At 45.7% G+C, this 15,955-nt stretch overlaps 1 protein-coding gene across 2 annotated transcripts; it reads left to right on the top strand.

The window, feature by feature from the left end:
* Nucleotides 1–674: 674 nt before the first annotated feature.
* On the top strand, nt 675–15,653 carry LOC120819770 (1-phosphatidylinositol 4,5-bisphosphate phosphodiesterase delta-3-A). Of its 2 annotated transcripts, XM_040177468.2 has the most exons (17): nt 796–1,139; nt 4,925–4,980; nt 5,071–5,182; nt 7,442–7,670; nt 7,933–8,062; nt 8,148–8,373; nt 9,147–9,348; nt 9,442–9,586; nt 9,667–9,819; nt 10,589–10,732; nt 10,832–10,985; nt 11,163–11,192; nt 11,411–11,527; nt 11,648–11,826; nt 12,605–12,740; nt 13,131–13,280; nt 13,560–15,653. In XM_040177468.2, the coding sequence occupies exons 1-17, from the start codon at nt 1,052–1,054 to the stop codon at nt 13,706–13,708; spliced, it is 2,400 nt and encodes a 799-aa protein (XP_040033402.1). In that variant the 5' UTR covers nt 796–1,051; the 3' UTR covers nt 13,709–15,653. The 2 variants fall into 2 exon arrangements, with proteins under 2 accessions (XP_040033401.1, XP_040033402.1); XM_040177467.2 differs by lacking the exon at nt 11,163–11,192 and having other exon boundaries at nt 675–1,139.
* The last annotated feature ends 302 nt before the right edge of the window (nt 15,654–15,955 follow it).

Here is a 15,955-nt window from a genome sequence, read left to right as displayed (position 1 = left end):
AGACATCACTTCTCTAAGAGCTTCTGCAGCCGATGAGGCACGCGGGGCCATTTCTGCACAAATCACTGCGCCGCACCATCGACGCAATTACCGCTGATCGATTGAGATGATCAGCTGCTTCCAGTTATTATACCTCATGATGGGGATGTGAATCAAATGGGAGACCGGCGGACTGAGAAGAATACAGCTTTCTCAAAAATATATTCACCTTTATTTATGATCCGTCTAAAATACCATCAAGCTGCCAAAGACACACGATAAAAACCCGGAAACGCATAAAGGTTTGATTTCAAAAGAAAACACGAATAGTTGCTTTAAAAAGATTGACGCTAAAAAAAACGAATCGATAATTTGTTATTATATTTGTAGGTTTACTGTTGCTACTAAACTCTGACTACAGACTACTTCTAACAGAATGTCATCTCTCATCAAAATGAATTATATCATACAACATTTCAATGTTATCAATACGATACAGCCAGTGAACAGCAAGCTCCTTCCTTAGGAACAAGTCATGAACAGTTAACAGCGAGAAGGATGATTCAAAGCTCCTGAGGAAAAGCAAGTAAGTTGAACGATACAATATTTGGTTAAGTTATAATAACATTTAATTTATTCTAATGTCTTTCATTATTATTAGTATTATCATTACTATAGGGTAGATCTATATATAAGTGACTTTGATTGATAGCTGTTGTAGAACTGTGTTTCAGGAGTTTGTTTATTGAGTATTTGGATCCCAGCCACCCAAAACACATGCAGGGCGTCCACTGCTCTTATTTTGAAAGCCCCTCCACAGGAAGCTGCTGTTTGCGGCACGTGCCTTGACCTTCTGGTGCCGCTGTGGGTTTATTCATCTGACCAGTGACATCAGCAGGGGGGAAAGGCTCGGCCCCGCTCCCCCAGGATAAAGTCGTGGAGGTCCTCCTGCCCGCGGTCTCCTGCGTGCTGCCGACCCGCTAGAGCGCGAGTCCCCGCAGCCCCAGGAAGCACGCAGCACCGCCCGGGGGGGTGGAAGGCAGAGCGATATCAAGCGCTGCTCCTTTGCGTCATGTTGGGCAAAAAGAAAGCGGCGCCGGCGGCGAAGAACGGAGCCGGGACGTCCGAGACGAAGGCCATCGACCCCCTGAGGAATCTGGGTGAGTGTTTGTGTTATGCGTGCTGTTTCAGACCCCCCCCCCCCCCCATCATAGCGGACCACCGTTATCCCCAAACCCCCCCTCCAATAAGCGGAATAGATACAAGGAACAGACCATTTCCCGTAAGCGTGATTGAAACCAGACGTTAACCTCAATAAAATATCACATAAATCCCGTTTTTGTATTGAGACCTTTTTCTCAGCGTGAAATGCTCACTGCGGACTCCTGGATGTGGGTTGAATAATGTGGACGCTTTATTGACAGTGAAGACATTTGCAATAAAGTGAATAAATACAGTGCTGACTCCTGCACATGGTAGAAGTTTACCATTTACTAAATATTCTACTAATAAAGACCATCAATGGCATTCTGTGATATATTAAGTCAAACAAAAATAGGAACAAGAAATTAGCCAATCTTTAATTGAAATGACTAATTGTTCTAAATAGTCTGGTAATTTAGAACGTGTTGTCCACAATGTATTTAATTACATTGGAGCTAATGTCTCTTTATCTAACGTTTAAACGTGTTTGTTTCGTACACACTGTGTGGTGATTTTGAACCTGGGGTGTCCCACAACGGTAAAAGTACACGCTTACAGCTGGTGGAGCACATTTTCTCTGACTAGCCCGAACGAGAGGACGTATTCAGGGCAGCGGGTTCCAGGCGTCCACTGCTGTCCCCCCACAAGTCTTTTGAGGTCATGTTAGCGCCCTGTGCCCCATGTCATTACAGTGTTATACGGTGTTTTCTCCCAATATTGATATTTTATTTAAGCCAATAGAGCAGAACATAAAAACAAAAATCCCAAGTTATTCACCTCCGGCAGGAGGGTCCTGCGTGAATGACTTGGGCGTGCGTCTCTGTCCACGTCTTCTCTCGCTTTCTGCTGCATTACTATTTCGGGTGCTTTTCACGATGTTGTCAGTCACTTATTAACACAATGAGAGAAACAAGCACTTCCAGGGGACGCGGCCGCGCGGGCGATCTGCTCGTCTGGAGACACGCTGCTGCTCAATACCAGGCCCTTTTACCAAACGCCTTTTCCCCAGTTAAAAAACAGCAACGTTGCCATTTAATAACTCACGTTGTTTTAATTATTAAGTGTCGATTTGCAGTTCCAAACAAAAGCAACACACTCTATGGAGGATACAACTACAAAGATATAGTATAGTTTGGCCTGTCTGCCTGCAGACAGCAGCAGCGGCACGGAGCTCTTTACACAGCATCAGCATCTACAGATACAGATCATCTCACCACTGCCTCCGTCCCCCACGGCCTCACTACCATGTTGAAATGAGCCAACGCTTGTTGTGCACAGCAAGCCCTGAAAATATTGTACTTTTTACCTCACAGCATATGAGCCACAGTTACTCATGACTCTGCTGGTTCCACTTGCAGCACATGTTAGTTAGAAACTTTGATCACCTACAAACATGTATTTATTTATAGAGCAGGTATTACACATGTCCCGACCATCAGATCCGATCACTACGCAATGACCACATATAGGGACGTCTTCTTGCTCCCTTTGCCTCCGTGGGCGCTGTAAAGTCGTCCCTATTTCATTGAGTCTTCGTGATCACTTAAAGGTTTCTCAGAGGGACTCATGGACAACAATGTGAGCCACATATTGGTCCGTGCTTTTCCTCCGCTGGCTGAAAGGCCAAAGTGCAACTCACCAAAGGTCCAGTTGGCTGCACACGAGAAGTCACAGGCGCGATAATATTAGCCTACTGGTGTTTGTGTGTTTTGCCGCTACACGATGTCTGTGTGTGGTTTGTGTCCTCAACCCTCTTGCAGCATCGTGTTTGTCACCCCGTCCTTCTCAAAACCACTGAAGCTCGTCCTGCTGACTCAGCGGCACTTTGTCACCTACAGTGCTTCTGTTCTATTCCCCTCAGTGCTCTTCACAAGAGTCCACATTAGATAACAAATCCCGGCCGTCCGTTGGAGCCCCCCTCAAAGGACCCTTGAGTTACATTCCAAACAGGCGGGCCGCCCTGATTGCCGGATGCCACCGCCGCTGCTCTCGTACGGAGGGTCCTGCTGGTAACGTCAGGCTGTGATTTTCAAATCCAGCACCTCGAGGTCGGGACGTTGAGGCGCTCGCTTAGCTTAGCATAAAGCGCAGGGGGAGGCAGCATGTTGTACCTATAAACACCTTTATTGGCACTGTGTGCTGGGAAAAGTTCCAGCGTGCAACTCTCTGTGTGTACAGGATAAACAAACTAGATGAAGTAGTTTGCTTAAAACCTTGAGGCTGTTTATTAGTGATAAAAAGTGCAATAACTCCGTAATTACTTTGTATTACTTTCTGGACATTTTTTTTGTCAGGATAAAGTGGAACCCCTGTGACTCACGTGGGAAACTACTTACAGGTGAATACAGAAATCACCTTTTTGTAAAATCACCTGAAATAAAATCACTTAACAGACCTCGAGGTCTTATAAAACATTGAGATACAGATTTCTGTGACGGCCTCACGGCCCAGAAACGTCCGGCTGTATCCGGGCGATTTGCCTGTTTCAACCACTTTTCATATTTGGATACGATTAAACCAACCAATTTTTTATAGCGCTTTTCTGGGTACCCAAAGGTGCTTTACAATGACAGTCAAGAACAAAACCAGACAAAGAAATGTAGGAGAAACATACAGATAAGAGAAATAGACAGAAACACTAAAAAATAGAAATGTATAAGTCAATAAATAGAACTGGAGAAGGTGGGGCCGAGGAGGACGTGATCGACAGCTTCCTCAGCCACTCAGAAGCCAAACGTGCAGAGCGTAAGAGGACCCTGCACAGCGGGAATGATACTTATAGCAGCGTCTATGCGGTTTCCTTTGCTTTGCTATGGAAATATTACAAATCACCACCGTGTGCACGCTTCCAGGACTCATTTGCATACGATATAACTCTACACTGTAAGTATGGAACCGATTGGTGCACATTGTAGCCAAGACGCCAACGTTCCCAACAGTGCGAAGCATTCATACACAATCCTTGTCTCGAAGTGGCTGAAGCCCATTTCTGCACCAAAAAATAAAATTGAAGGGATAGAAAGTTGAAATTAGGATGATTTCTAAAGGCTTTATAAGTGTAGTCATGGACACCAAATATGGTCTTCCTCACAATCCTGACCGTCCTGTTGTCTGGAGCCTGACCACTGGCCATCATCGTGTCAATATGTGTCCCTGATTTAAGTTATTTATCATCAAGACAGCAGAGACACGTCTCCACTTCTTGTTATATTCTTGTTGTTAAAGCTTCACTCACAGTAATATTTTGCACTCTAACCAGTTCAGTTTTAAGAAATATATTTGATCATTGGTTTCACTCACTAATAAGCAGTAATATTGACTCCATCATCGAGCGGTGTGGGATTTGATGCTCCACCCTCTGAACAGTTCAGTGTGTTTCTACCACTTCTTACTCAGCGTGGCTTAGATCTTCACTGCAGCAGCCTACAGGGACGTCCTCCCCTCTCCGTCCGTCTCCTCTCTAACCGCACCCGGCTGGCCAAAGGAAATGACAGAGCTTCCATACAAGCCGCTGTGGTCCAACAGATGTACATATATACATACACTAAGTTTGGATTCAGACTGCGCTCTACCCTTCTATTATCTCCTTTCATCCTCCCTTCCCTCTCCTCCCCCCTACAGTTTGTCTTCCAGTCCTGCGGAGTTGTGTGATGATCCCGTGAATACTCGCGGCCTTCCCGCAGTGTTCAGGACCCCGTGTTCGTCTTCCTCCTCACCGCCCTTTTGTCTGTCTGTTTTCCAGGAGTGCAGGAGGATGAAGATGTGAAGCGGATGTTGCAAGGGTCCAGCATGATAAAGGTAAAGCTGTTCAAGCGCATCGAAATCAGGTCTTCAGTTCAGTTATTTCTCCACGAGATTTGACGGATTCGTCCATTCACCCATGTGAAGGTCCGCTCACCTCGCTGGCAGAAGCGACGGACTCTGAAGCTGATGGGAGACGGCGTCACTGTCTGGTGCCAGTCCCACAAAACATCCAACTGGGCCAAGGAGCAGCAATCCTGTAAGTGGGACTCCATGGTCCACGTTCAAAGATGGTCCACGTTGAAGTACGTCAGCGGGTACCACTGCATATGTGAAAAGTTGTTGCTCGATGCCACATCAGCCAAAGTAGAGATGAAGTGCTCCAAAAGAGAAGTGCATTTTGCCTGCAGAGCCCGGATGGTTGGCGGTTTATAACAGCAGCTGTTTCGGCCCTTTGGGAAGGTCGGTTGTGTGAAGTTCAGTATCAAATCGGCTTATTTGATGAAATTGAACTTGTGTTGTTTCTTGTTCTTCCGAGTTTGAATGCACTTATTGTAAGTCGCTTTGGATAAAAGCGTCAGCTAAATGACATGTAATGAAATGTAATGTAACGTTACGTTATGTAACCAGTTGGGGTCTTGTTACAAAGCCAGACTGTCTTTTCTTACTATTCTGTACAGGCTACGGGATGTTTCCACCTGTGGGATTTCCCTCATTACAACCTTTAAATAGCCACTAATGACGGTTAGACGCTCGACCCCTCCCAGAGGCAAAGAACCCCCTGCAAGCCCTAATTGGCAAACAGCGGGGCTTCAGGGCCGGGTGTGTCAGGTAAAACGCGGCTGCACGGTACTTATTTTTGTCAACCTAAAATGCTGCTTACTGCGCGCACTCCTCCCGCCGCCCCCGTCTTCCCCGCGTGAGGGTCACGCGCGGTGCCCTGATTATAGAGCTCAACTATTCTCGGCCCGTAAATGCCCGGCGCTGCTGCAGATCAAACGGAGAGATTATAGGACGTCATGTGGCAGTTGGAGTCGTGAGGTTCGGCGCGATGCGGTTACCGCACGACTCCACCACTGGGTCGGCGCTCCCCGGCGCGGGGAAAGGGCCTCTAACCGCCCCCCCCCACGCCAGACGTATATGTGATGCTTGGTGTGCGGCTTTGAGCGACACCCTGGGTCATTTCTCCCTTCACTTGTACCTCTTCATCCAAGCACAGGTCACTATTGCTATTGTTTTATGCCTGTGCCCCCGAGTAGATTTACTCTGACTCGACACCAACGGTCATGAATCCTATGACATTTCAGGGAGATCCTCGTGTCCCCGGGGAACAGCATGCGTTGTCAGGTGCGCACAGTGTGCACAAGGCGTTGCTGTAGGTTCGTCTGGTTTCAAGTGAAACCGCAGGCAAATAGAGATTGAGCAAACAGCAGCTGACCTGCGGGCGGCAATGACGTTTCATTTGGTTTATTCAAATGCATGTGATTGTGAAAATAACACGCACGGTTTGTGCGGGAAACACTGGTGGAAATCTTGCTGGATGTGTGTGTGTGTGACGGACAGCCGGAGGGGCCACTTTGAGCAGGAATTAGAATCAACAGCCACTGTCTGCAGACACAGTCAGAGTCCTGCAGACAACACGTGACAACACGTTAGCGGTACCTAGATACCAAATGAAAAACCCGTAAAGTCTGCGTGATTAATGACTTAGTCAAAGAAAAGTAAATAAACGGAGACAATATATTTTATCTTTTTGCTGCTCGGATGCGTGTCAATAGAAATCATTTTAACGAATGAGCTTTGTGTGCTTTAGTGACTCGGAATGACCACCTTAAACACACACGCAGAGAACAACAGCGTGAAAGAGAAAGTGAGCGCCGATAGAAAGTAGAACCACTGAAAAAGATGTCACAAAGATAGAACCGTTTAAATATGTGGATGGGCAGATAGAGGCCAAGTGGACGAAGATTTGAAGCCTCAAATTTGGCATTTTGGATCAAGATGAGTCACGAGAGGGTAGACGCAAGTACAACGGAACATCGCATAATACATTTTCAGCCAAGCCAAATTTTCACAACGGCACGCTAGCGACCTGTCAATCACAAAGTGGCCACGCCCCAAAGTACACCCTGCTTCATCTTCCATTGACCTTTAAGCTCCTGCGGTCTGAAACGGGGCGACACAGTGGCTTCTATTCCAAATCAACTACTAACTGAACGATGCCGTCGGACATTCAAAAGCGTAGCCGTTAATAATCGTGTAGCAGGGTTTGGAAGAACTTGGTCAAACACGGAATATCTTTTGAAATGAGTGGTGGAGTTTAGTGACTCCATGACATGACTCTCAAAGAGTCCAGGGATGAGAACTTACTTCTATCGGTTATCCACCTCTTCAGTACTTCCTCCTGTTCTGGTCTCCTTTTAAATGTCCAATACTGTCAGTACTTACTCTTCACTCATGTACCATTTCTTCCCATCCCTCCACCTTGTTCCTCTCCGTCCCCCTCACACGCCCTTAGTCTCCGTCATGGAGGTGGAGTGCGTCCGCGAGGGTTGCCAGTCGGAGACGTTGCGGCAGCTGGTCGGTTCCGTCCCCGAGCAGCGGTGTTTGACGGTGGTCTTTAAGGGGCCCCGCAAGAGCCTGAATCTCCTGTGCCAGAGCCAGGAGGAGGCCCACCATTGGGCCCGCGGCATACGCACACTGCAGGAGAGGGTGGACAACATGACCCAGAAAGAGAAGCTCGACCAATATCCCAACTCTTGTTCAACTGTTCAGGCTGCATATGCAGTGCTTTTTGTCTGGACGTACTAGCGATCAATTGTTACACCTTTATAGATTTGAGAGTGTAATCAACATATAAATATATATGTATATTATACAAGAATATATATATGCACACGTTGCGAGTCCCAAACCAGAAATCGACATCCAAGTGTTCACTGTGGGCATCGAGTCTCCACCAAACATGTTCCAGCTGCTGCTGCTTCCTTAACCTGGTTTGTGTGTCACCTGGATTCATTCTTTTCTGAGTCGGGCCGACCAGAACCAAGATGATAAGATGAGCTACGATGAGGTTCAGACGCTACTGCAGATGATCAATATTGATCTTAGTGACCAGTACGCCCGTAGCCTCTTCCAGGTAACGAAGCACACACACACACACACATCTGACAGACTGGCAAACTAACCAAAGAGCGATTGCCTGTGTGCGCCTGGTCTGGTAGAAATGTGACCAGTCAGCTGACGGCCGTCTGGACCACGGAGAGATCGAGGTGTTCTGCAGAGAGTTGCTACGGAGGCCGGAGCTGGACACTGTGTTCACGCGCTACTCTGCCAACGGCTGCGTCCTCTCCACTGTGGACCTGAGGGACTTCTTGAAGGACCAGGGGGAGGACGCGTCACTCATCCACGCCCAGAGCCTCATTCTCACCTATGAGCTCAACGATTGGGGTACGGGACTAAGGGACAATACATTGCAAGTCACCGACCAATCAGATTCAGCAGAGCAGCTTAGATAATCAGCAGTCTAATTAGTCGGCTAATGGAAGACCAAAATACAGTAAATACGAAGAGAGGATGATGGATCAGCAAAAATAAATCTAAAAATATTCGGGCCCCACTGCAACAAAATGGTCCATGGTCCAAGTTTTATTGAAATAACGACATTTTATGACTCCATGTGTGCTTTTATTAATAATAGAATAAAGAAAATGTAAGTCACTTTCATGTGTTATGGGAATATGATTCTTTTATTTGAAAAATATATCGTATTTATAACGTGGGTAGATGAAATCCAGCGTTCTGAGTGGTTGAGAGTGAGTCATGGGAACATTATTGAGCGATAATGTACAGTTGCTGTTCACATTGACCCGAGCGTTTCATATCAAGGCGCACTCACAGTCACAGGTTAGATTTTGCCTGATCGTTAGTTGACATTTTAGTTTTTAGCTCGGTGGCGATCGCACAAATCCCACAAATGATCGCAACGCGATACACAACGTTTTGTGGCTACAGCTATTTTGTGCTGAAAGGCAACTATTTACTTACTTACTTGTTACATTATTGGACGATAAAGTACAGCCTCTCGTACCTTATTGCTTAATTATGTATTAGTAAATTGTTAAACTGTGTATTACAGTAAGATGGCCGGTTTGATTGAAGGAGGGTAATACAGTAATTGCCCTCCTTTATTGACTTGTGTTTGTGCCTTATGCCCAGTACAGCCCAGAAGAACCAGTTGATGACCCGCAACGGTTTCACCATGTACATGCTGTCCAAGGAGAACACTGCGTTTAACCCAGAACATGCCAGAGTTTACCAAGACATGAAACGCCCTCTGGCTCACTACTTCATCTCCTCCTCACACAACACCTACCTCACCAAGGACCAGCTGACCGGGGACAGCAGCACGGAACCATACATCCGGTGAGGATGTTTCTTTTGCTTTTGAAGTCATTGAATTATTGTATTAGTGATCACATGAGGTGCTCTGTGACATCTATTCTCTACTTCTCTCAGAGCTTTGAATCACGGCTGCCGCTGTGTGGAGCTGGACTGTTGGGATGGAGATAAAGGAGAGCCGGTCCTCTATCACGGACACACATTCACCTCCAAAGTGCCCTTTGTCAAGGTCATCGAGACCATCAACGACTATGCTTTTAAAGTGAGAACTTCGCTGCAGCCGGACGACGTTTGCTGGGCGGTTAAAGAGTTGCATCGGCATTGATCATTTCCCCCCCCCAGGCATCGCCCTACCCTCTGATCCTGTCCCTGGAGAACCACTGCTCCGTGGAGCAGCAGGCGGTGATGGCCCGACACCTGCGATCCATCCTGGGAGACAAGCTGCTCACCGAGCCCCTCGGCGGATTAGATCCTCACAACCTGCCTTCTCCCGAGGCACGGAGGCCAATATCAGGATTTATATCCACCCATGATTTAGCGTCCCCAATTCATTCAAATGAATTCCCTCTTAAAGTGGTGGAATCTCACAGTGATGATCAAGTGATAGGAAATGGGCCGGTTAGACATTTCGAGTGTGGGCGCTACTTTTCAGTGGAGTGTGGATGGAGTTAAAAATAGCCGGCGACTGCCTCTTCGCTCCGACCGCCCAGCGCGTCTGTCTTGGCAGCGGCTGTCGGCATTACGTGCAAAGCAAACTGTTTGCGTTGGACAGGGGGCCGTCTGCTCTTATCCAGCCTACTGATTCAACAGTTCCACAGTCACAGCATGTGTGTGAGGCGTCAGTGCGCATGCACTCACCATCCACCCCGGAAACCACAGCCCCTTGAGCTCCTTCACACGGAGATCTTATTCTCTAGTGGATTTGATCACGGCGTGCTGTTTCGCCCCCCCCCCCTTCCTCCGCTGAGCTAACATGCAGAATTGGCCAAAATCAACAGTGACGGGCATTAGTCTCATGAAGCCTGCAGAAATAAGGGCCGTGGTCGTTCACCAACGGTCTTAGGGGCTAAATATGCTTTCTGTCTACCCCTGGCAGACTGACGTAGTTATTATGTTTAATACGCTTATTAGTGGTAGTAGCTGTACCATTAGAATAAGAGTAAAGATCTTAAACTGGCTGAAGCTGCCTCTCTAAGAACAAGAAAATAAGCAACGTTCTGAATGAACTTGTGTGTTTGTGTAAATGTGTTGGTTGTGTGCGCAGGATCTTAAGGGTAAAATCCTGGTGAAGGGGAAGAAGGAAGGCACGGCGGAGAAGCCTTCGTCCAGCTCTTCAGACCTCAGCTCCTCGGACGAGGAGGCCGGCGGCGCCGAAGGCCAAACGGGTAGACGGCCCGAGGACGAGACGGTGGGTACGCCGCCGCCGCCAGCAGCATCAGCGGTACCAGCGGCCCCCGGGATTTTATTGTGTAACGTGGTGGCTTTGCGCGTGTTTGTACCATCTCAGCCGGCTGTGTCTAAGCTGAGTCCGGAGCTGTCGGCGCTGGTGGTGTACACCCGCAGCGTTCCCTTCAAAGGCTTTGAGCAGGCAGCAAAGAGCCCAGCGACTAACATGTCCTCTTTCTCTGAAAGTGAAGCGCTCAGGCACGCAAAGGACTCAGGTACGACGTGTGCATGTCAATAGCATTTCCTTTTTTTAAAGGAAGCTGCTTGGAACAATAGAAACTAAGTAAAATGCTTTCAACTTCGGCGCCCGGCCAGTTCACGCCCTGCTTTATGCTCCGTGTGACTCTAAATGGACCATCGTTTACTAAATGAACATCTGTATTTTCTCATAGACTTACAGCCAGAGGAGTCGCTCCCTGCTGGTGGGTAGAGAGAATGCAGGTTCACTCTGCACAACCAGAGGCCGATGCCGGCCATGTGTCCAATAGTGTTGGGGAACCAAAACGATAAATAGGTTGCATGCTGCCCACATAAGATTAAGATTTGGTTGATTCGATCTCCAGGAGGCACAAGGAATTTCTTTCGTTAGCTTAAAAGGACTAAATTAACTGGACTAAGAGACGTTTCTCCTCCGGCCCAGGGACGTATTTTGTCCGTCACAACAGCCACCAGCTGAGCAGGGTTTACCCGTCGGGCCAGCGCCTCCAGTCCTCCAACTACAACCCTCAGGAGATGTGGAATGCAGGCTGTCAGATCGGTAGGAGCTCATTTAATATTCTTCTATTCACAAGAGAAGCAGATACAGTAGATAGGGTTCGTCCTCTCAGTGTGTGCTACCCCCCCCCCCGACAGGTAACATTTAGTTTGCTTTCTCTAGTTGCTTTGAACTTTCAGACGCACGGCGAGCAGATGGACCTGAACAACGGCCGGTTCCTGCAGAACGGCCAGTGTGGCTACGCGTTGAAGCCGCCCTTCATGTGCGAGCCCCACACCACCTTCAACCCGGAGAATGTGGGTGGAGGTGTTGGCCACGCGCCTGTTCTGCTCAGTGTCCAGGTAAGACGCCGCAATGCGCGGGTTGCATCACGGGAGGCGCTGCAAGTTTCCCAAATATTTTCACTGCGGTCAATTCGCTTTGGAAGGAAAAGATTTTCCTCAAGATCGAACGATGTTGGAATTTAAAGGCTGGTGAAGATGTTTCTGGCCCAAGACACAATAACTACCTTTTTGTGGCCCTACTTTATGCAATATCAATAAATGATATGATCATTTTTTATGTTTATTATGTAATAGCATTATAATGCAAACCCTTTTCTCAGTTACAAGAGCAATGACATGTAAATGGAAGCATTGGAATGTGACATATGTTTGAATAAATCATGAATCACAGAAAATCACACATCAGAAAATAAACACATTCTACTGAGCTCTTTTAATAGGTCTGCAGTTTACCCAGAACATGGCATTTTTATTAAAACAAAGAATGCATATTTAATCCATTTGGACCAGTTGTGTAAACACACAACTAAAATGGACCAATGTCATGTCCATATATGGTACCGTTTAAGTAAATATTACTTTTTTTTTAAATTTTGTAGCATAAAAAAACGTTTTACAAGTCGATAAGATAGAAACGGATCGAGCCCATCCATGTTGGTAAGGTACTGTAACTGGAGTACGTCACATCCGGATCAAGTCGCTAACTTAAACATGACAGCGGTCGTTTTAAACACAACACGGGCCACGGAGAACATCCATAGCTCACTAATATACTCAACGTGTCCATTGCATTGTACTCTCACCAGATCAAGCTGTGGTTTCATCGTTCTTCCAGGTCATTTCGGCTCAGCAGTTGCCCAAACCAGAGTGGGACAAACCCACCTCGATTGTGGACCCTCAGGTGTGGGTGGAGATACACGGCGTTCCCATAGACAACAACAAGAAGAGAACGCCGCATGTCGACAACAATGGTAAATGCCTTCCTGATTGAACAAACATTCACGTCGAATGAAATGCCTTCATCGGCATCTTCGTCAGAACAGCGTCTGATCGTACACCGCGATCTGGTTTGAAAATCAAGGTGAAAACTGAAATTGGACCGAAAAGTTGAATAAGGAACTAACCAAATCATTGACAGATGTATCGACATCCACTTTTAAAAAAAACGTTTTTGTACTATTTTAAATGAATACACTTGGAACGGGTAGGTTGATAGCGGGTTGAGTTACTCTGACGGGGCCACAGAGGTACGTCAAGGCAGGGAAGCACTTCGAGCACAGCAAAGCACTGCACGAGCAAGTCCAATTGCACAAAAACCGGTGCGAATAAGCGTCTTTGCGTGTGGCCTTTCCCTGTTCCAGGCTTTAACCCAAGATGGGACTGCACCTTCAACTTCACCGTCCATGTCCCTGACCTGGCTCTGGTTCGCTTCATGGTGGAGGACCATGACTATACCTCGAGCAATGACTTCCTCGGACAATGCACCCTTCCCCTCACCAGTCTCCGCACAGGTGTGTGTGCGCGCGGTAGAGTTTGGCCACTGAAGGGGCCGTACCCTGTTGCAGGGTGTATGAAACCTCTTCAACGTTTGAATTATTGCAAATTGCAATCGCAACCCCAACCCCCCGACCCCCAGTCAGCTAATCTGTGTATAGTGCTTCATTTTGACTGATTATTGCGTTCTCTAATCAGAAACTGGCAGTCCTGGCGTGGCACACATCCAGCTAATTACAGGAGAACATGTCCAACTGGTGTCTTCTTTCACTTTTCCCTTTGCTCAACCTCTGCAGGTTACCGTCATGTCCGACTGCTCAAGCTGGACGGCTCAAGACTCTCGCCGTCCTCGCTCTTCATCCATCTGAAGGTCACCCAATGTCAGAGTAGTCCCTCAAAGTCATCAAGTAGGTCACCGGCCAAGTCTTCTGCCAAGAAGCCCTGAGAGCATCTCTACAGTAGCAAAATGAAGCCTGCAGGAACCCGAATGAAGGTCTAGCTTTTCAGACCACCGATGTAGAACGCATTGAACCAGCAGAACTCCATTGATCCAAGTACCACAGTTTGGTACTAATTTGTCCCGACATTTCACGGTCTCGACTTATGTAGCAAGTTTTAATGTTATCTAAAGGTGAATTTTAAACTAAAGGTTGTACACTGAATATGAGCTAATGAAATGCTCTGGCTGTATAACAGTGGAGTCACTCTGAGAAGGTTCTGCTCACAGCCGAGCTGAGCACGATTAATGACTGCAGGATTAATATTTAGGACAACCAGTAACACATAGCATAGCATTTTCATTTTATTTTTTACTTCTGCTCAACAGCCAATGTTTACCGCTAAGCTCTTTGTGGAGCCTACGATGACATCATACTAATAAGCAGCTGTTTAGTGGGCGGGATACTCCGGTAGCGCCAACAACGCAGATCTACGAGACTGTAGATCTGCATCCTTCTCATGGACCCTTCACAGCTAAACTACACCAGCTATGCAGTTTAAAGCCAAACGTTGACTTACTTCTCACATATCTCACACTCAAGTTCCAAAGGTTATTTTAACCCAAACGTTACCGTTTTTTAACATAACAAACTGTACGGAAGTTAGTTGATTTAGCCTCAAACCTTTTGTTAAATGTTTGATTCACAGTATTTTAGCTCGTCACAATCAGTAAGTTCATCATTTCTATCAGTGAACGACCGAACTATATTATTAAGTAGCCATGCAGACCTTTTATACTATAGATAGACTTGATCTGTTATGCAATAGATGTTGATGCAATAGATAGATTTGGTAGCTTGTTAGACGAGACGTACTTGCACGTGCTCCATAGTAGCTTTATTTAACTTTGTGTTTAGATGTAGAGTGCCATCCTGGCCACTGTGACATAAATCCCTGTGTATGAACAGATTAACAGCAGCTACAGCAGGTGACTGTCTAAAGAAAAGCTTTTAAGTGCTCATCTATCAAGAATTAGGAACGTTTATATATTAGGATCATTTTATTAATAATCTTATGTTAAAAAAAGGCTGATTTTGATTTTTTTTTTTTGTCCAAGCTGGTTCAAGACTATTCATATTTTGTTGTTTCATTTCATGGAACAGAAAGAATTATGAATATTTATATGAGAAAGATCTGATGAAGAATCTTATGAATAGGAGGAGCTTTTGGTAACGCTCCTTGTTACTCCCACGTCGATGCAGCATTATAAACACATTTGTAATGTGCTTATAGCACTTTATCATCAGTTATAAGCACCCGGAGTTGAACAATGTATTCATTTTTGCTTTACTTTGAAGTAAACAGTGACCACTTTTACTAAATCGTAACTAAATTATAACGCATTTTAAATAATGAAATATGGTCATTATAAAGGGTTGCAATGGTAGTATTGTTATGAACCTCTATGATTATTGATGAATGCCTTTAACTACAATTGTATTAACTACAATTGCTCTATAAGCAGATTATAAGTATGTTTATGATGCAGCATAGATATGGCTCCGTGCAGGGAGATCAGCAATCAGATCTATTCTTCTATATTTTAAAATGATCAGAGCAAGATGACGTTTTGCATTATGAGGAGAATATTAAAAGAGACAATTTTTCATTCTTCATCAGTTTACAGCTCTTATAAAATTGGGCCAGACAAACTCCAGCCCTGTGACAAATGTTTTAGAAGCTGTGTGTGTACATGGTTAAAGACTAAAGGTCTGGTTTTTAACTGTACCATGATTACTGAAAACTGTAACTGTACAAATCCAAAGAATTGATATCATTGTTTTTTATTTATTACATTTGAAGTATTATACTATTTTCCTTTGTTATAAACCAGCTGTATAATTGTTAATGTGATTATTTATTCTCACAGGTGATAAACACAATGAAACAAACTACACTTCCAAATGGCATGTTTTGTTTTTTAAGGTGAAAAAAAGGACTAAAAAGCTTAAGTTCATCATTAAATTGCTCTTTCCTGTATTTTATTTTCAAATCTTAATCTCAAAGCACGTTCCCTTCAGTTTAGAGTTAAGAGTTCCAATGTTGCAGAGGAAAGGTCCATCAATGGTTATGAACTCTTCAGACCATTGAATGGATGCATTCTGAAAAGGGGCCTAGTTTTCCTTTGAAAAGACCCTCAGGGGGCTTGAATACGTGATGAACACAAGTGGCCACTAGAGGGAGCCACACTCCA

This window comes from Gasterosteus aculeatus, chromosome 5 (assembly GCF_964276395.1).
Source record: "Gasterosteus aculeatus chromosome 5, fGasAcu3.hap1.1, whole genome shotgun sequence".
NCBI lineage: Eukaryota > Metazoa > Chordata > Actinopteri > Perciformes > Gasterosteidae > Gasterosteus > Gasterosteus aculeatus.
The sequence above is the reverse complement of the archived record's forward strand: the minus strand, read 5'-3'. Positions and strand labels throughout refer to the sequence as shown.

Excerpts from the sequence above, each read along its gene's own strand:
- LOC120819770 (XM_040177468.2), top strand. The coding sequence starts at position 1,052 with ATGTTGGGCAAAAAGAAAGCGGCGCCGGCGGCGAAGAACGGAGCCGGG. Across the intron at positions 7,671-7,932 it reads CAGAAAGAGAAGCTCGACCA|CTGGATTCATTCTTTTCTGA; the intron begins ATATCCCAACTC and ends TTTGTGTGTCAC. Across the intron at positions 11,827-12,604 it reads CTGTTCTGCTCAGTGTCCAG|GTCATTTCGGCTCAGCAGTT; the intron begins GTAAGACGCCGC and ends TCGTTCTTCCAG.